General features: G+C 66.0%; 1 protein-coding gene across 2 annotated transcripts; it reads left to right on the top strand.

The window, feature by feature from the left end:
• Positions 1-957: 957 nt before the first annotated feature.
• Positions 958-14770, top strand: HRH2 (histamine receptor H2). 2 transcript variants are annotated; one of them, XR_016444443.1, is made up of 4 exons: positions 958-1087; positions 6240-7682; positions 11839-11978; positions 13681-14770. XR_016444443.1 is itself a non-coding variant. In XM_090064708.1 (3 exons), exons 2-3 carry the CDS (start codon positions 6562-6564, stop codon positions 11855-11857), a joined length of 1140 nt encoding a protein of 379 aa, XP_089920834.1. In that variant the 5' UTR covers positions 958-1087; positions 6240-6561; the 3' UTR covers positions 11858-12411. The 2 variants fall into 2 exon arrangements, 1 of the variants encoding a protein (XP_089920834.1); XM_090064708.1 differs by lacking the exon at positions 13681-14770 and having other exon boundaries at positions 11839-12411.
• Positions 14771-15096: the final 326 nt, after the last annotated feature.

Genomic DNA, 15096 nt, shown 5'->3' with positions numbered 1-15096 from the left:
CACCCGCTGCAGTGGGCTCTCCCCAGCGGCCCTGGCTCTGCAGATATTGGAGCCCACGCAGACCCCCGGCCCCGCACCACCAGCGCTGCCAGGTGTGCATGGAGACAGCTCTTGGCCCAGGGGGGTATCCCGCTCATGGTGGTGGTGACACTGCGGGCAGGACTGCGCACACTAGGGCACAGCTGGCTCTGGGGTGTCTACCTGTGCTGGGACACTGGGAGTCTCTCTGGGAGCAGGCAGCAGTGGTAGGCTGTTATCCATTGTGCAGGAAGGCTACCGCACACTGTTGACCTCTCTGCTACCTGCCAGGAGCCCCCATGCTGCTGAGACGTCTCTGCGACGGTCCTCACAGAGCAGGACTCCAAAACTACATCACTGCTTCATATCAGGGAGTGTAATTATCCCCATTTTACAGACAGGAAAGTCAGGACACGGAGGGACCAGGACGCTGTCATTGCGGGTACTTACACCTGCACGCCCTGGTGAGGCGGGGAGAATGGTCCCTTCCCACCTCGCAGGCGGAGAAGCAGCGCACCGGGGACGTACCTGCTCCCAGGACAGCCCCGTTGTCACTTCTGGGGGCTCTGAGCTGCCGCAGTTTATTTGCCATTTCAGGTTCACAGGTTGTAAGGCCGGAAGGGATCTTTGGAAATCGTCTGGTCCAGCCAAGATGCGACCTCCAGGCTCTGAACGGGCTTGTTCTTGCTCTCGGTGGCCCGCACAGCCCCGGAGCCCACGAGGGCCCACATGCCCCCTCTCGCTGCTGCGTGCCCAGCCGTGCCCATGCCCCCATGTGCCTGGGGCCCTTTCTCCATTTCAAATTTGCCAGATGAGAAGCACTGGTGTGAGCTCAGCGCTGGCCCCAGCCCACTTCTGGTGTGACTCATTCAACAAGCAGCGTGCTGCCGCTGTGATAAGTGTGCGAGGAAGGGAGGGAGGGAAGGAGGGGAGGCGACCGCCAGTTGCTGCGCAGAGGCAGCGCGCCCGCCTGCTCCCGGAGAGCCCCAACTGCACACTCCAGAGAGGGAACTTGGAGGAAGCACGGCCAAGAAGGCGCTCGCTGCTCGAGAGACAGTGAGGCCCCCAGGTAAGGCCATCTCAGCCCTCCCTGCCCTTTGCCCTGCAGGTCGGGAGGCTACGTCAAGTGGGAGATGGGGTCCGGAGCCGCGGCGGGGTGGGCTCCTGCCCTGCCCTGGTCACGCTCCTGGCATCCCTGCGCAATCAGGGCATGGGAGCAGCATTCGCTGGCGGGCACGGCATGGCGGGAGCTCTGGCTGCAGCTGAGAGCGAGGCATGAGAGCCCAGGCGGGCAGGGGCTGAGGGCAGGGGAGCGGAGGAGACCCCCTGCTCTGGGGGCTCTGCTTTTGGGCTGAGAAACACTCCTCTTCTCTGAACACCACTCCTGTCAAGCCCACGCAGATGGCTAGCATAGAGCATGCCTTGCCCCGCAGAGTGGGAGGCTGGCCTGGCGTAAGCCCTGACCGAGCGGGGCTTTCCCGCGCCCACGCCGATCCAGAGCACGCTGCCAAGCGCCGGGGCTGATGGCGCCCCTGAGTCAGCCCCCCCAGACCTGCAGGATGCCGATCGGAGCTGGCGGCTGGTATGGTGCCGACGGCAGTGCGAACAGGATGTGGGTCTCATCCCACAGCCCGGCCCCTGCAGTGCTCTGTGCCTGGCCTGGGAAGGGGCTGCGCCGTGGAGTGCCAGGGACTGGGTCTGGGAGAGCTGCCACGGCTCGGCATGGGTGCAAACAAGGCGCAACTTGCGGAGGGCTGTGCTGGGGACAGAGGCTGGGCAGGGGTGGGCTGCAGCCAGGCAGATGCCCTTAGGCCCCCCCAGTTGGCTGGGGTGGACGGACATGGCCCGAGCTGGGCAGAGGGGAGCAGGGCAGGGGCTGAGCCGTGTGCCCGCTGCGCAGGGAGGGAGGAGTGCTTCGTGAAGCCAGGCAGCATGAGGACCCACAGACGGGGCAGCATGGCCCAGGATGGACACGGGGGTTTCTGCCCCCCACCCCTCGGTGGACGACGCAGTCCCAGGAGCCAGAAGCGGCACTTCCCAAGGACTCCTGCTGCGCACGCCGATCCCGACACAGGGCAGCCGGGTTTTATAACCCCTGCAACCCGGGACAGGTCACCGCCATCCTCCCGTCTGGCTCCTGCAGCCAGCCTCTCCTTTCCAGCTGAGCCAGCGCTTGCATTTGGAAAGACGCGTCCTTCCTTGCTTCCAGGCTCTCAAGCGGATCACGCCCGACACCCGCGGGCAGCTGGAACCGTCCCCCCGGGCCAGAGGCGTGGTGAATGTCGGGGCTTGAGGCCCCTGCGTGTGGTTGCCACCATCCCATCGTGTGCGGCTGCTCGGGAGGCGGTGGCACGCGGAGAAGGGGAGTGGGCTCCTTGCCACGAGCCCGCTACCCCACAGCGCCTTTCCTAAGCGGGTCTGGAGAGCAGGAGTCCCTTTTACCCGTCAGAGCCATGCACGTCCCTGCTCCAGCACAGGCCCCGGGCTTGCAGCGGGGCTTCTTTAATCTGTGAAATCAGCCCATGTGACTGGAACAGCCAGGGCCTGGTGCCTCGGAGCAGGTACAGGATGCTACAGGCCGGCCAGTCTGCTCCCAGTGGCCTCCGGGGTCTGATAACACCTCTTGAAGGAAAGACACAGCTGGAACAAAAGTGAGATAACAGGCAGCGTGGCTTTATGCGAGGTAGCCGGTGCCAGGCTAGTCTGCGATCTTAGATAAGATAACTCAGGTTTTAAAGAGAAGTGCAGTCGACATAAGCGCTCTGGCCTTTGCTAAAGCCGTCGATAGCGTCCCCCAGGCGACACTCGTCCAGCAAAACAGGAAAAGGACGACGAGGTGAGGCAGGGACGAAAGCGGCGATGGCCGGGCACTGAGCTGGGGGCCGGAGGGAGGCTGCAAGGGGCAGCTCCTCCAGCCCCTTCAACGTGACCTTTTCCATGTGCGTCCCTGGGAAGAGACGCGTTCTCCTGACGTGGCACAAAGGTGGGAGAAGCAATCTGCCCGAGGGGGCGCCGAGCCCACGGGAAGAGCGCAGCGCCTGCGAGGGCCAGGGTAGGACACTTTGCCACGAAAGGGGACAGACGTTGCGCTCGGGCGATAGGCAGAGCCGGGAGCAGAACTGCTCCGTCCGTGCGCCCCGGGCCGGCACCACGCAGAGGAGGCAGGGCAAGGCTGTTGCCTGCCTATAACCGCGGCTGGCACCTGCCGAGCTGCTGCACCCCGGGTGTCTCAGGCAGTCCTCCCCTGTCTTCTCACGGGCAGAAGGGACGAGGCGGTGGCAATCTCCGCACTGCCCTTTGGGAGGGAAAAATGCTCATGACGTGCAATGACACAGCCGCTGGCTCAGGTCTCAGCAGCCCCGACACGCTTCCGTGGACAGGGAGTTGCGTGGACACCCAGGCAGTGCTGTGGCCCTGTCCTGCTTCGCGTACCCGCAGTGAGCAGACACCCGGCGGTGGCGAGGGGATTTCGCCTACGCCTACCCCACGGATTCCGCTCTTGCCACAATGGACAGTTCGGCGTGCGGATACCATGGCCCCTCCAGACAGCGGTCCCCCGGGGGTCCTGCTACGCGCCGAGCGATTCCAGGCGTTGCTTCCCTCGGTGGCACCTGCGTTCCTGGGCCTAGGATGAGGCCGCGGCAGGGGGGCTCTTCGTACCACAGACAGGTCACAACAGTGGCTGCTGTTCCTGTGTAAGTCATTAGCCCAGGTCTAATTCTGTCGTTTGCTCTTTGAGCACAATAGCGCTCAGCGCGCAAGGGTCTCGTTAACTGGCAGGACTCCACTCCCACACACCGCGAGCACCTGGCTTGCTATTAAAAGAAGTTCCCATATCATCCAAGGAGCCTAAAAGAGTCCCCCATCCCGCGGCACCATCGTGACCACAACCTGTGCAGATGAACCCAGCTCTTGCCGGTTAACTCCTTAGCTTTCACAGACTATTCTGGATCCAGGCGTGCGCAGCTCAGAGGCAGGATCCGTCCACCCCCATGGTCAGATTGGTATGAACGGGGCGGGGGGTGGGGTTGCCTTCCTCTCTGGTGAGGTTATGGGCTCTCCCTGGGGCCCCTTGGCTGTAGTTTAACGACCTTTGCTGCAGCAGGACATTGGCCGCTGCAGTCCCCTGCTTTCGTGGGCGCAGGATCGGGTGTGATGGCCGGTGCTGTGTCAGATCTGGCTGTCGTGGTGCTGAGGGGATTTGTAGAGGACGGTTTGGATGGGATTGGCCCTGCCTCGGGCCGGCCAGCCCGACTCCACTACTATTCTCGGACTAGCGTTTCCTTAAGGAGGGTTGGCCGCTCTTGCTCAAGCCAGGCCCAGGACGGAGCTGGCAGGTGCTGTGCATCAGGCTAAGCACTGGCAGCACCATCAGCAGCGCCTCCGTGTCTGCAGCATTTGGTATTGCCACGTGCTAGTATTGCAGCACCGGCAGCCCCGGATGCTGGCGTGCTGTGGCAATGGGTGCACCGTGGCTGCTCATTTCAAGGGGAAAAACCCAAACCGCAGCTTTGGAGAGGAGCCCGACATCACGACGTCTAGAGGCTGCAGGGGCAGAAGGCAGAGCAGCCCCAGGCTCGGGGCAGCTCGCGTGGTGCGAAGGGCGCTGGGTGCTGTGCTGTGCGGGGGCAGCTGACCTGACACCAGTTCCCCGGAGCTCCCGGCTGGAGACGTCACGGGTGCTGAAGAAAAAGGAGATGGTGCAGATCCTCAGTGCAAACAGCCCAGAGCTGGTGTTGGCCTGGCAGTGGTCCTCAGTCGCCGCCGGCTTCATTTGCCCGGCAGAGCCCAGAACGGGAGTCATTCTCTTGGAGAGCGAAGGTGGGAGTGCTCTGGGCTGCCAAAATGCCCCCGACGGGGCTCCTTGCAGTCGCACTCATTGCTGGGGCTGCCTGGGCCCAGCATGGGAACCAAACAGTTGTTTCAGCTGTGAAAAACAAGGGAAGTGATGACTACCAGCTGGCGATTTTGGCCACGAGGAAGGATCCCGTCCCCAACCACTGAGGACACGAAAGGAGGCTATAGTTCAGGTCCAGGGAGCCAGCCGGGCCGGCTCAGGGCAGCGGGGCTGTGGCGGTAGAAGTGCGCTCAGGAATCAGCAGCCACTGCTCTTCATAGGCTGCGCAGGAGCGGCCTGGGTCTGGGCAGCACTCAGCCGCGGCAGGCGTAGCCTGTGCCCAGTTCAGGTGGGGATGGGCATAAGCTGCTCTGTGCCACCTGGTTTGGTGCATCTGCTCCTGTCCCAGGGGAGGTGGGAGCTGCTCTGGTGCAGCTCAGCCCACGGGGGCAGGGCTGGTGCCCACGGCCGAACCCTGCTTCCTGCGGGCGGGTGGGGAGGGATGACCCGTCTGCGCCGCGCGCCCGGAGCTGCCCTGCTCGGGCGCCCAGGCACGGCTCCGGCAGTCCCGAGGAGCTCTCAGCCAAGCGGGAATGGCTGTCGTGGCCATTGCAAAGCCCTCGGCACGTCAGACGGATCCTGTCGAGGGGCCGGAGCGCAGCGACTCCCAACCAGGGTGCCGGGAAGTCCTTGCAGGGGTGCCCCACCGTGTTAGCGCTGTGAGGTGTGCCGGCTCAGTCCCCACTTCCCGAGATAAACCCAGGCAGGAACCACGATCAAACCCGCTCAGAGCTGCCGTGGGCCTCGCAGGTCTTTGCAGCAATTTGCTCTAGTGCTTTTCTGTAGGCAAAACCCAAGCAAAAACCAAACCCCGGCATTTTTCGAGGGCAGCCTTGGGTCTAACGAGTGGGCGCCTTAGGCCTAATGAGGCTGGAAATCACAGACCTAGTGTAACAGAAAATCAGTGTCTCTCCCCAAAGTCGCTTGCCTTGGGGGAGGGGCACTAATCAGACAGGCTGATCAGAGCCAGGGAGATGCTGCCTTGCCTGGCTGGGGCTGGGGCTGGGGCTGGGGCTGGGGGAGCGCAGGGAGGACCCGGGGCATGGGCATGGGGCTGGGGGAGAGCTCTTTGCAGGGCCTCTGGTCTGCCCCTGGAGGTTTTCATAGACATTAGGGCTGGAAGGGACCTCGGGAGATCATCGAGTCCAGCCCCCTGCCCAAAGGGCAGGAAGTCAGCTGGGGTCAGAGGATCCCAGCAAGATAAGCATCCAATTTAAGCCCTCGCCGGGCTTCCCTGGGCAGCTGTGACGGCCTTGCCACATCGCAGGCTGCACGGTCTCCCCTGCCCCCCGCCCCGGGTCTGACCCTTGCATTTCCCTTCCAGGTGCTGACCCCCAGACGCTGCACCAGTTCGCGCCCCCTCCTCCTGCCGGATGGACGGGCCAGGCGCAGCGAGGTAGCAGCAGCTCTCGCGGTGCCCAGCCCAGCCCAGCCATGCCGACGGAGCCCGGCAGAGCTGAGACTCGCAGCACCCGGCCCCCGTGGGCCTCTCCGAGCCGAGGGGCTGGAGGGCCAGGAGAGAGGGGCTGAGCCGCCTGGGCCCCCAACGGACAGCACCTTCCCCAGGCCAGGCAGCTGCAAGCGCGCGCGGCTCTCCGCTGTCTCCGGTCTGCGCAGGGCGCTGAGCTCGGGCCGCGCTGGGTCCCATGTCAGCCCAGCTGGGGGAGAGCCATGCCCCGCACTCCTTCGCCATGGGCTCCTGCCTGAACCAGACCGGCGCTACGGAGGGCCTCGAGGGGGCGGGGGCGGTGCTGGTGGGGGTCGTGCTGGCGGCGCTCATCGTGGTGACCATCTGCGGGAACATCATCGTCTGCCTGGTGGTCACCCTGGACCGCCGGCTGCGCAGCCTCACCAACTGCCTCATCGTCTCCCTGGCCACCACCGACCTGCTGCTGGGGCTGCTGGTGCTGCCCTTCTCGGCCATCTACGAGCTCACCAAGAACTGGCCCTTCGGCACGGTCCTCTGCAACATCTACACCAGCCTGGACGTCATGCTGTGCACGGCCTCCATCCTCAACCTGCTCATGATCAGCCTGGACCGCTATTACGCCGTGACCAAGCCGCTGCGCTACACCCAGCTGATCACCTCGCGCCGCGTGGCGCTGGCCCTGGTCGTCATCTGGGCCGTGGCGCTGATGGTCTCCTTCCTGCCCATCCACCTGGGCTGGAACGCCAGCCGGCTGAGCACCAACAGCAGCGCGGTGTGCCAGCTGCAGGTCAACACCTTGTACGGCCTGGTGGACTCGCTGCTCACCTTCTACTTCCCGCTGACCGTCATGTGCATCACCTACTACCGCATCTTCAAGATCGCCCGGGAGCAAGCCAAGCGCATCAACCACGCCAGCGGCTGCACGGCCCCCGGCCCCTCCCTGGTGAAGGAGCATAAGGCCACGGTGACGCTGGCGGTTGTGCTGGGGGCATTCATCATCTGCTGGTTCCCCTACTTCACCGTGTTCATCTACCGTGGGATGACGGACGACGGCGTGGTGGACTGCGTGTCCAAGTCCATCGTCCTGTGGCTGGGCTACGCCAACTCGGCCCTGAACCCCATCCTGTACGCCGCCCTCAACCGGGACTTCCGCTCGGCCTACCAGCGCCTGCTGCGCTGCCGGAGGCAGAGCGGCCTCTCCCACTGCCAGCCCCTGACCTCCGCCTACGCGCCGCGCCGCAGGGGCCGGCGAGCCCTGAGCGTGCAGCAGGACAAGCCCCTGAGGCTGCAGGTGCGGAACGGCAGGGAGAGCGCGCTCGCCCGAGGAGCCATGGAAAGGTACGGCTTGCCCCTTGCAAGTGGCGGGGAGCGGGGCGGGGGGTAGGCGGAAGAGCATCACAGTGAGTTATGTCCAGACTCGGGTCAGAGGACTGCAAGGCCCAAGGCACGGGGCATACCCCGAGCGAGCTCGGCTGCCCCTGCAACGAGCCTGCGGCTGGCTGCTCGCTTACCCCCGTCACCACGGGCAGGACTCGCTCCTCGTCCCAGATGGAGCAAGCTCACGCCCCTGACTAGGCCTGCAGGCGCCCGGCACGTGCCCGCCGGGTGCACCGCAGGGCTCGTGCAGGTGCCGGGCTGGGCATCGCGCATCCCCTTGGCAGTGGTGCTGGTGCTGAGATGGCCTGCCCAGCACCGGTGAGCTGCCCCTTGGGCATGGGCATGATGTTGGGTTGTCCATGGGGGAGCTGCAGGTCTGGGCTGGCTCGGGGCAGCGGGCAGGGCTGGAGCCCCTTGATGTGCGTCCCCCTGCTCCGTCCTCACCCTCACACGATGCCTGCGTGCATGCATGGATGCTGGCCCCCGGCAGCGGGAGCAGCACAGCATGAGGACCTTCCTGCAGCGGAGGCATCTCACCAGTCGCCCCCCATTCGGTCCTGGGGACAGAGCAGGGCTGCTTCCTGGTGCACAAGCCCTGCGCGCACAGCAAGGCTGAGAGTGAGAGGAGGAAGTGCAGCACGTGGCTTCTGCTGCTGCACGGCGCAGAGCCGATGCCGGGAGCACGCGACACCTTCCTTCCGGGGGAAGCGCGAGCCGCAGCGTCGCTGTGCACCCGGCTGCCTTGCCAGCGGTAGCGGAGCCGCTCCTGGCCCCGTGGCAGAGGGGCCGGCAGGGCGTGCGCCCCACGCGCGGGAGCACGGCGCCGCGTGACCCAAGCCAGGCAGCTGCTCCCCAGCCTGCTCCAGCCCCAGCACTGACCCCCCCACGGCTGGTCCCCACTGGAGGGGGACCCTGGACGTGCCCCACAGCAGGGCTCCAGTGTGCCCCAACACCGGGCCTTGGCCTGGAGGGGGTTCCCCCTCCCCTGCCCCGGGGGGGTGCAGCCCGGCTCTGGGGGGGTTGGTGTTGAGTGCCCCGTGTCCTCCCCGTACAGAGAAGGAGGCCGTGTCCTTCCAGAGAAGCAGACCTGGCAGAGGACACGGCACTTGCCAGCACAAGGGGAACAAATGCCCGGGATGTTAGCCGTGACAGCTGCAGGGGCCGCACTGACTGAGGTCAGGTACCAGCAGCAGCTTCCCATGCCGCCTTCGAGCCTTAGACACGCAGCCCACAGTGCACGGCAGCGCTGGGGCAATACACGCCTGCAGGTGTGGGCACGCATGCCCACGTGCACACGCACAAGCAGCCGGCTGGAGAGGGGGAGCATCTGCCGGGCGGGCAAGCGCCGGCATCTGCGGGGCCTCTGCCAGCATCTAGGCCCGCCTGCTTTCCGGGGTACCAAGGGGGGACCCCTCGTGTGGCAGCAAACACCTGGCAAGGATTGTCCACCCGGAAAGAGCGCAGAGGTCGGGGCTCCCTCATGCCCAGGCCGCTTCCAAAGCATCAGGAGCCGCTGGCTCCTCTGCCCTCCCGCCTCCTTCCCTGACCCCTGCACCCGCGCTCTGCAGCGGCAGTGCCCTTGCAGCCTGTCTCAGGGCTGAGCCGCCCCCCGGGCACCAGCACCTGCACGGAGGATGGAGGAGACATCCCGGGCTTGCTCGGTATTCACCGTGCCTCGTTGTGCCCTAGAGTGATTCCTGACAGCGAAAGGGTGTGAAAGCTGAGGCAGGCATCAGCATCTCGGCCCTTGTGCCCGAGGCAGCCTTGATTTCAGAGCCGGGGAAACGGGCTCGGAGACTCGCTGGGTTCCCCGGGAAGGGCAGTGGCAGGTAGAGGCAGGCCCTGGCAGCTCACACGGAAACCTGAACACCAGCAGAGCTGCAAAGGCAGACAGGCCACGTGTGCAATACAAGCCTGCAGGTGTGGGCACGCATGCCCACATGCACACGCACAAGCAGCCAGCTGGAGAGGGGGCGCGCAGCAGTCTCAGTTGTCCACAGATCCAACTAATTAGTCCTTGGCGCGGTGCCACAGTGGCAGGAGGGGGGCCAGCCCGGCGGGGCTGCGGAGCTGGGAGCCGGGGCACTGCTCCCGCCTGGAGGGGACGCAGCAGCCGGGGAGGCGCCTGTACCCTGGGGACAACAGCCAAGTGCCACTTCCCTGGCAGGCGCAGCTTGCCTCCTTCAGCCCTGGGCCGGGACGATCCTCTGAAGCAGGCCAAAGCAGCTGGTTCCCAGGGCCCGAGCAGCTCCCGGGGCTGGCAGGGGAGCGTGGTCGTGCTCGATTCGGGGCAGGGAGAAGTGGGTCCCTGGTCGTGCCAGGCAGCAGCTGGGACCCTGCCAGCAGGCGTGGGCCGGGCGGGGAGGGGCTGCACATTGCAGGGGGCCGGGAAGCAGACCGTACCTCGCAGAAGGGCGCTGGGGGGCTCGTGCAGTGGCTGGCCCAGAAAGGGGACCGTGGGCCCTGCTCGCCGTCCGGCGCCCTGGCTCAGCTCACAGCAGATCCGGCGCGGCCGGGGCATCCAGTCCGGCCGGGGGTTGGCTCGGCCAGGTGGTGCTGGCCGGTACTCTCCCTGGCCGCGGGATCCTCCTGGGGCCTGGAGGCTGCCGGGCAGCACCAGGGGCTGGCACTGCACGAGCGCAGGGCAGCAGTGCCTGCCCTGCAGAGCCTATAGACAGGGCACAGGGGTCATTTCTGCCCCGGGACGTGGTGGCAGAATGAGACCCCCAGAGCCCAAGCCCCAGGTGGGCCAGGGTCTCCCTGCTTGCTCAGGGCTCCCCCATCCTGGCCCATTGCACAGGGACGCGGCCCCGCTGCAGGCCCGCTTGGAGCACAAGGCAGAGCCGTGTCTTTCCAAACCCCGTCTTCCCGAGCAGGGCCACGGCCGCTGCCAAACCAGCGCCGCTCTGACCGAGAGCCCCAGGGGAGGCTGGGAGCGGTGTTGGGTGCTCAGGCCCAAGCATGGCCCGTGGGGCATGTCACTGGGGCTCCCAGGCGGCTCGGTTGGTTGTAACCACCGGCAAATAGGCCGGATCCCCCCGGTAGCGGGGGCACAGGTGGCCTGTTAGCACCCAGACAGCCCTGGCCGGCTGGGGCGGGAGGTAGCCACGCGTGGAAACGAAGGTGGCAGAATCGATCGTCTCTTCTCGCTCCGTTCCCAGTTCCCTCCCCGAGTGCGCATCCCGGCGGTCAGCGCCCAGGCCTCACGCAGGCAGTTTGTCGAGTGCAAGGAGGTTTTCCAAGCAGGCCGGGCATCCCAGAGCTGGGCGCTGGGCAGTTCGGCCCATCTCGCCGTTCACTGAAGCGGAAGCTGAGTCCTTTTGCCAGCCCATGTGGGCTGGGCCCACGGGAAAGGCTGGAGCAGCAGGCTTGGGGCTGGCTGGTCCCTCGGCAAGCAGAGAGGAATTGGTGCCCGCAGCCCCGCGGGAGCTTTGTGTGCGAGCAGCTGGAAAAGGCAGGGTCCAGCTAGTCCAGAGGGAGCAGGATCAAAGGGGAGAGGACAGCGAGGGATGGCACCCTCTCCTAGTGCAATGTCCGAGCTGAGCACGGGGAGGCTTTGGCACCGCTCACAACTACCGCGTGGGCTTAGAGCCAGGGGCTCCAGGGGGGCCGAGGGTTTGTGGCAAGCGCTGGGGGGAGAGAGATCCACCAGTGTGTAAACCATAGCACTAGAGCATCCCCAGGAAGGATGAAACGGAGGAGTGTCAACTGCTAACTGCCAGAGAAGCTGGGCAGCCCTGGGCCCACTCCTACATGTGCACACAAGGGCACATGTGCACATGCGTGTGCACCAGCACATATGTCCATGCTTCGTTCTAGCAGCCCTGTTCTGGTGGTCACATTCGGTGGAGCTGGGGGAGATGCTGTAGCCAGCGCCACGTGGGGAGTGGTTGCTTTTTACTTTGTTTTGCATCACCTCACTGAGGATTAGCCATCAGCGAGCACGAGGAGCCTGGTGCAGCCCCCACCAGCCCCCTCGGGGGCCTTTCTGCAGGAAGCAGAGCGTGGCCCAGGGCTGTGGCTGAAGCAGGGCATGGAGGAGCATCCGTGTCTCTCTCTCCCCACACCTCCCGTCCTTAAATTTGTTTGTCTCTCTGTCTGATTTAACCCTTCCCAGCTCTGGAGCCTTTCCCTGAGCCTCAGCCGGCCCCCTGCCATAGGCTTGCAGCCTCCAGTTCCCAAGTCCAGCAAGGGGAAAAGGACAACGTGAGATTTTTCCGCTGGGAGAAACACAGAGGCGCCGGCGGGAGCCGCTGGGTGAGTATCTGGGAAGCAGCGTCGGCGTGGGGGTAAGGCTCACTTGGCCCTGGGGCATCTGCATGGGTGCCCTGATGAACCCACCGGCACGGCAACCCCAGCAAAGGCACTGTCCTGGGACGGGGAGTGTTGTTCACTCAGCCTCCTCGTTTCCTGTGCAAATCCTGCTGAGCGGCCATGTTCCTCCCCAGAAGTGGCCGCAATGGGCTGAGCGCTCCCACGCAAGCCGGACCATTGTCAGCTTCCCGCGATGGCCGGGGCGGAGCCGGCCAGCAAGCGCCCTTAGCTCCTGGGGAATATCCATTCCCTATGCCGTTTCTCCCCCCTGCACGATCCTACAGGCCTCCAGCCTCTATCTCTTTGCCGGTGCAGCAGGATCGGTGCTGCAGCAGCCCTTCTCCCAGCTGCCTTGCCATAGCACGGGTCTTACCCAGCGCCGCGTAGGGAGTGGTGACCTGCCGTGGGCCAGGTGCTGAGCCGGCCAAGGTCACCATCACCTCCACGTGCTGCACCCGCACAGCTGCTGATAACAGGCCCCCGCGCTATCAGCAGTGCCGGGGGCCACTGCAGTCACCTGCCTGCCGAGAGCAAGATAGCGCTGCTCTCCCGGCTCCCCCGTGGGCACCGATAACCTTGGCCAAGGTCAGATCGATGTGCTGCCGCGCCGGGGAGCAGGGCTTTCATCAGCGCTGCCTGCCGCCTCCTGCGCTGGCAAAGCAAGCAGGCTGGAAAAATGCAATCAGCCAGGCTCTTCAGGCTTGAAATGAGGCCTGCCAGGGGGCCCGCTTGCCCTGGGCTCGGCGCCGAGAGCGGCTGGCCCCGGGCTTGGTGTGATCCTCGGCCCCGATCAGCAGGGCGGCCACGGGGGCCTGGCAGTGAATGAAGAGGGGGCTTGAGCGCTCCTCGGGGGGTGGCCGAGAGGCGGCTCCTTCCCATGCCCCCAGCACCGCACCCCACAGGAGGCAGCGGGGCATCCTAGGGGTGCCCCATTGCTGCTCCGCCGCTCTGCCTCCCGCGATGCAGGCAGGCCCAGCGAGCAGCTCATCCCTCGGGACGGTGGTAGCCGTACAAACCCACCTTTGGGCTCTGTACAGTCCCCCCTGCCCGGGGTGCGCGTCCAGCAACATCCTCTCCTGCCGTCTCCTTCCCACTCTGGCATCTGCTCTCCGCCGCTGGCATCTCTGGTCTGGGGCTCCGCACGCCACGGTTTTATGGGATATTCCCCAGAGCGCAGAGCAAAGCCCCCCCGCGCTTTGCTGGCTCAGATCTCCCCTGCCGCGCAGCCCCGAACGGAGGTGCCCTGGGGCAGGGGCAGTGCCAGCGTCCCCCCGGGCCTGCAGCGAGCTGAGCTCCGCAGTCTCAGCTGCCAGCGGCAGCCCCGGGGAGCTGGGCATGAGGGGCTCCGAGGCGTCCGCATCGCCGCAGGTTTCCTCTCCAAGCTGCGCCGGAGCTGGCAGGAAGCCTCTGCCTCTCTGAGCACGTAGTGGAGAGTGCAGCCGGGGGGTCTCGGGCACAAATCCCCCAACCGGCCGCCATTCGGCTTCGTGGCAAGAGGCTCCCAGGTCCGCCATGGGGGGGACGCCCCAGGCTGGAGCACGTGCAGCATGGGGCACCGCTGGCGGGGTCCGGGGCTGGGGGCACAGGGGAGCTCAACAAGCCACGCTGTGCCCAAGCAACTCAGCTCCGTCTGTTCTCCCCTCAGGAGCCTCCTCTCGCCCGGGAGGGAGAGCCCGCGGCCCGACCCCACGGGACGCCCAGATCCTGGTGCCCGCGGAGCTGCCCTGGGTCCTTTAACAGCCGTTTACTCGAGCCTGAGCGGGGCTGGGGCCGCGCACGGTGGAAAACAGCTGCCGGCACTGCTCAGTCCCAGGGCCGCAGCCGGCGCGGAGAGGGGGACCGGAGACCTGCTCTCTTGCAGCCTGTGCCCGGCCCCACAGCTGCCTGGGGCCCGCATGTGTGTACAGGGATACGTGTGCATTTCGTGTACCTGGTGCACACAAGTGCACATGGGAGTCCATCTGTGTGTACACACACGCACACTGCCCCCCGCTCCAGGGGTAAGCCTGGGCACCGAAGGCGGATGGGATCTGTCTGTCTGCTGCTTCTTGACCCCACCTTGAAGGCCTGGGCACCGGGTGTGGGACCGGGGAGCGGGAACGCCCGGCTCTGGGGCAGGGCTGGGTCGCTGGCTCCCAGCCCTTGGGAAGGGACGGGCCGCAGCCGTGGGCTCCCCCGAGTGCCAGGGGCCAAGGGGCGGGAGTCCCAGGGGAGTCTCCACCCGGTGCTTCCTGCGCTGCAGGGAGCGGGGGGAGCCGGCGGCAGTGTGGGACCCCCTGCCCCTGTGCCCCATGCTCACCCGGGCCCCCCTGGCTCCCTGCCCGGCGGTCGGACACGGCCCATTCTGGCTAGGGAGCCCGGGACAGCTGTGTTTGCAGGAAGCTTCCCACGGGAACGGCCACGCCGCCTGGGGCGCGGTGGGGGGGTCCCGGCAGACAGCGTTCCCGTGCTTGTTCCACCGCTGTCGCTGACCCACCCACTCCGTCCCTGGCCGGGCCCTGCCCTGCTCAGGCCTCCCAACCTCCTTATGCACAAGAGGTCTCTGCTACGCCCGGGCACCCAGGCCAGACCTCACGGGGGAGAGCGCTGGGTGCGGGCTCCCTTTGGCCCCCTGCTAGACAGAGACGTCTGGCTGCTGGGGAGAGCGTCCAGGGCCGTGACTGACAGCTGTCGGTTTGCACCGCCGGCAGGGATACCCGTCACACCTGAGCCAACGTCGCTGATAAATGTTTGGAAAGAAAACAGGGATAAGTGGTCTGTGTTTCTTGGAGACCCCCGTCCAGCTCCGGGGCAGCCCCCGCCTGGCCTGCTGCAGCTCAGGCAGCTGGACACTGTCCCCACGCCTCCGTCCACTCTCGCAGGCAGGCAGGCACAGACACTGCTCCAGGTGTGCATGGCCGGAAGCCGGGGGTTTGCCAGAGGCCTCGTGTGCACGGGGCTGCAGGTGCTCCTGGGAGAGGCTGCTCCCCACCGCCCTGCTGCAGGAGGGAGGCAGGGGCTCCCTGGGCACGGTGCCCGACTGCTGCCAGCTTCAGGGCCTGGGAGCACCCAGGGAACGCGG

The sequence above is a fragment of the Crocodylus siamensis genome, chromosome 10 (assembly GCF_052110815.1).
Source record: "Crocodylus siamensis isolate JL-2025a chromosome 10, ASM5211081v1, whole genome shotgun sequence".
NCBI lineage: Eukaryota > Metazoa > Chordata > Crocodylia > Crocodylidae > Crocodylus > Crocodylus siamensis.
Note: the sequence above shows the minus strand (reverse complement) of the source record. Positions and strands in the feature narration are given on the sequence as shown.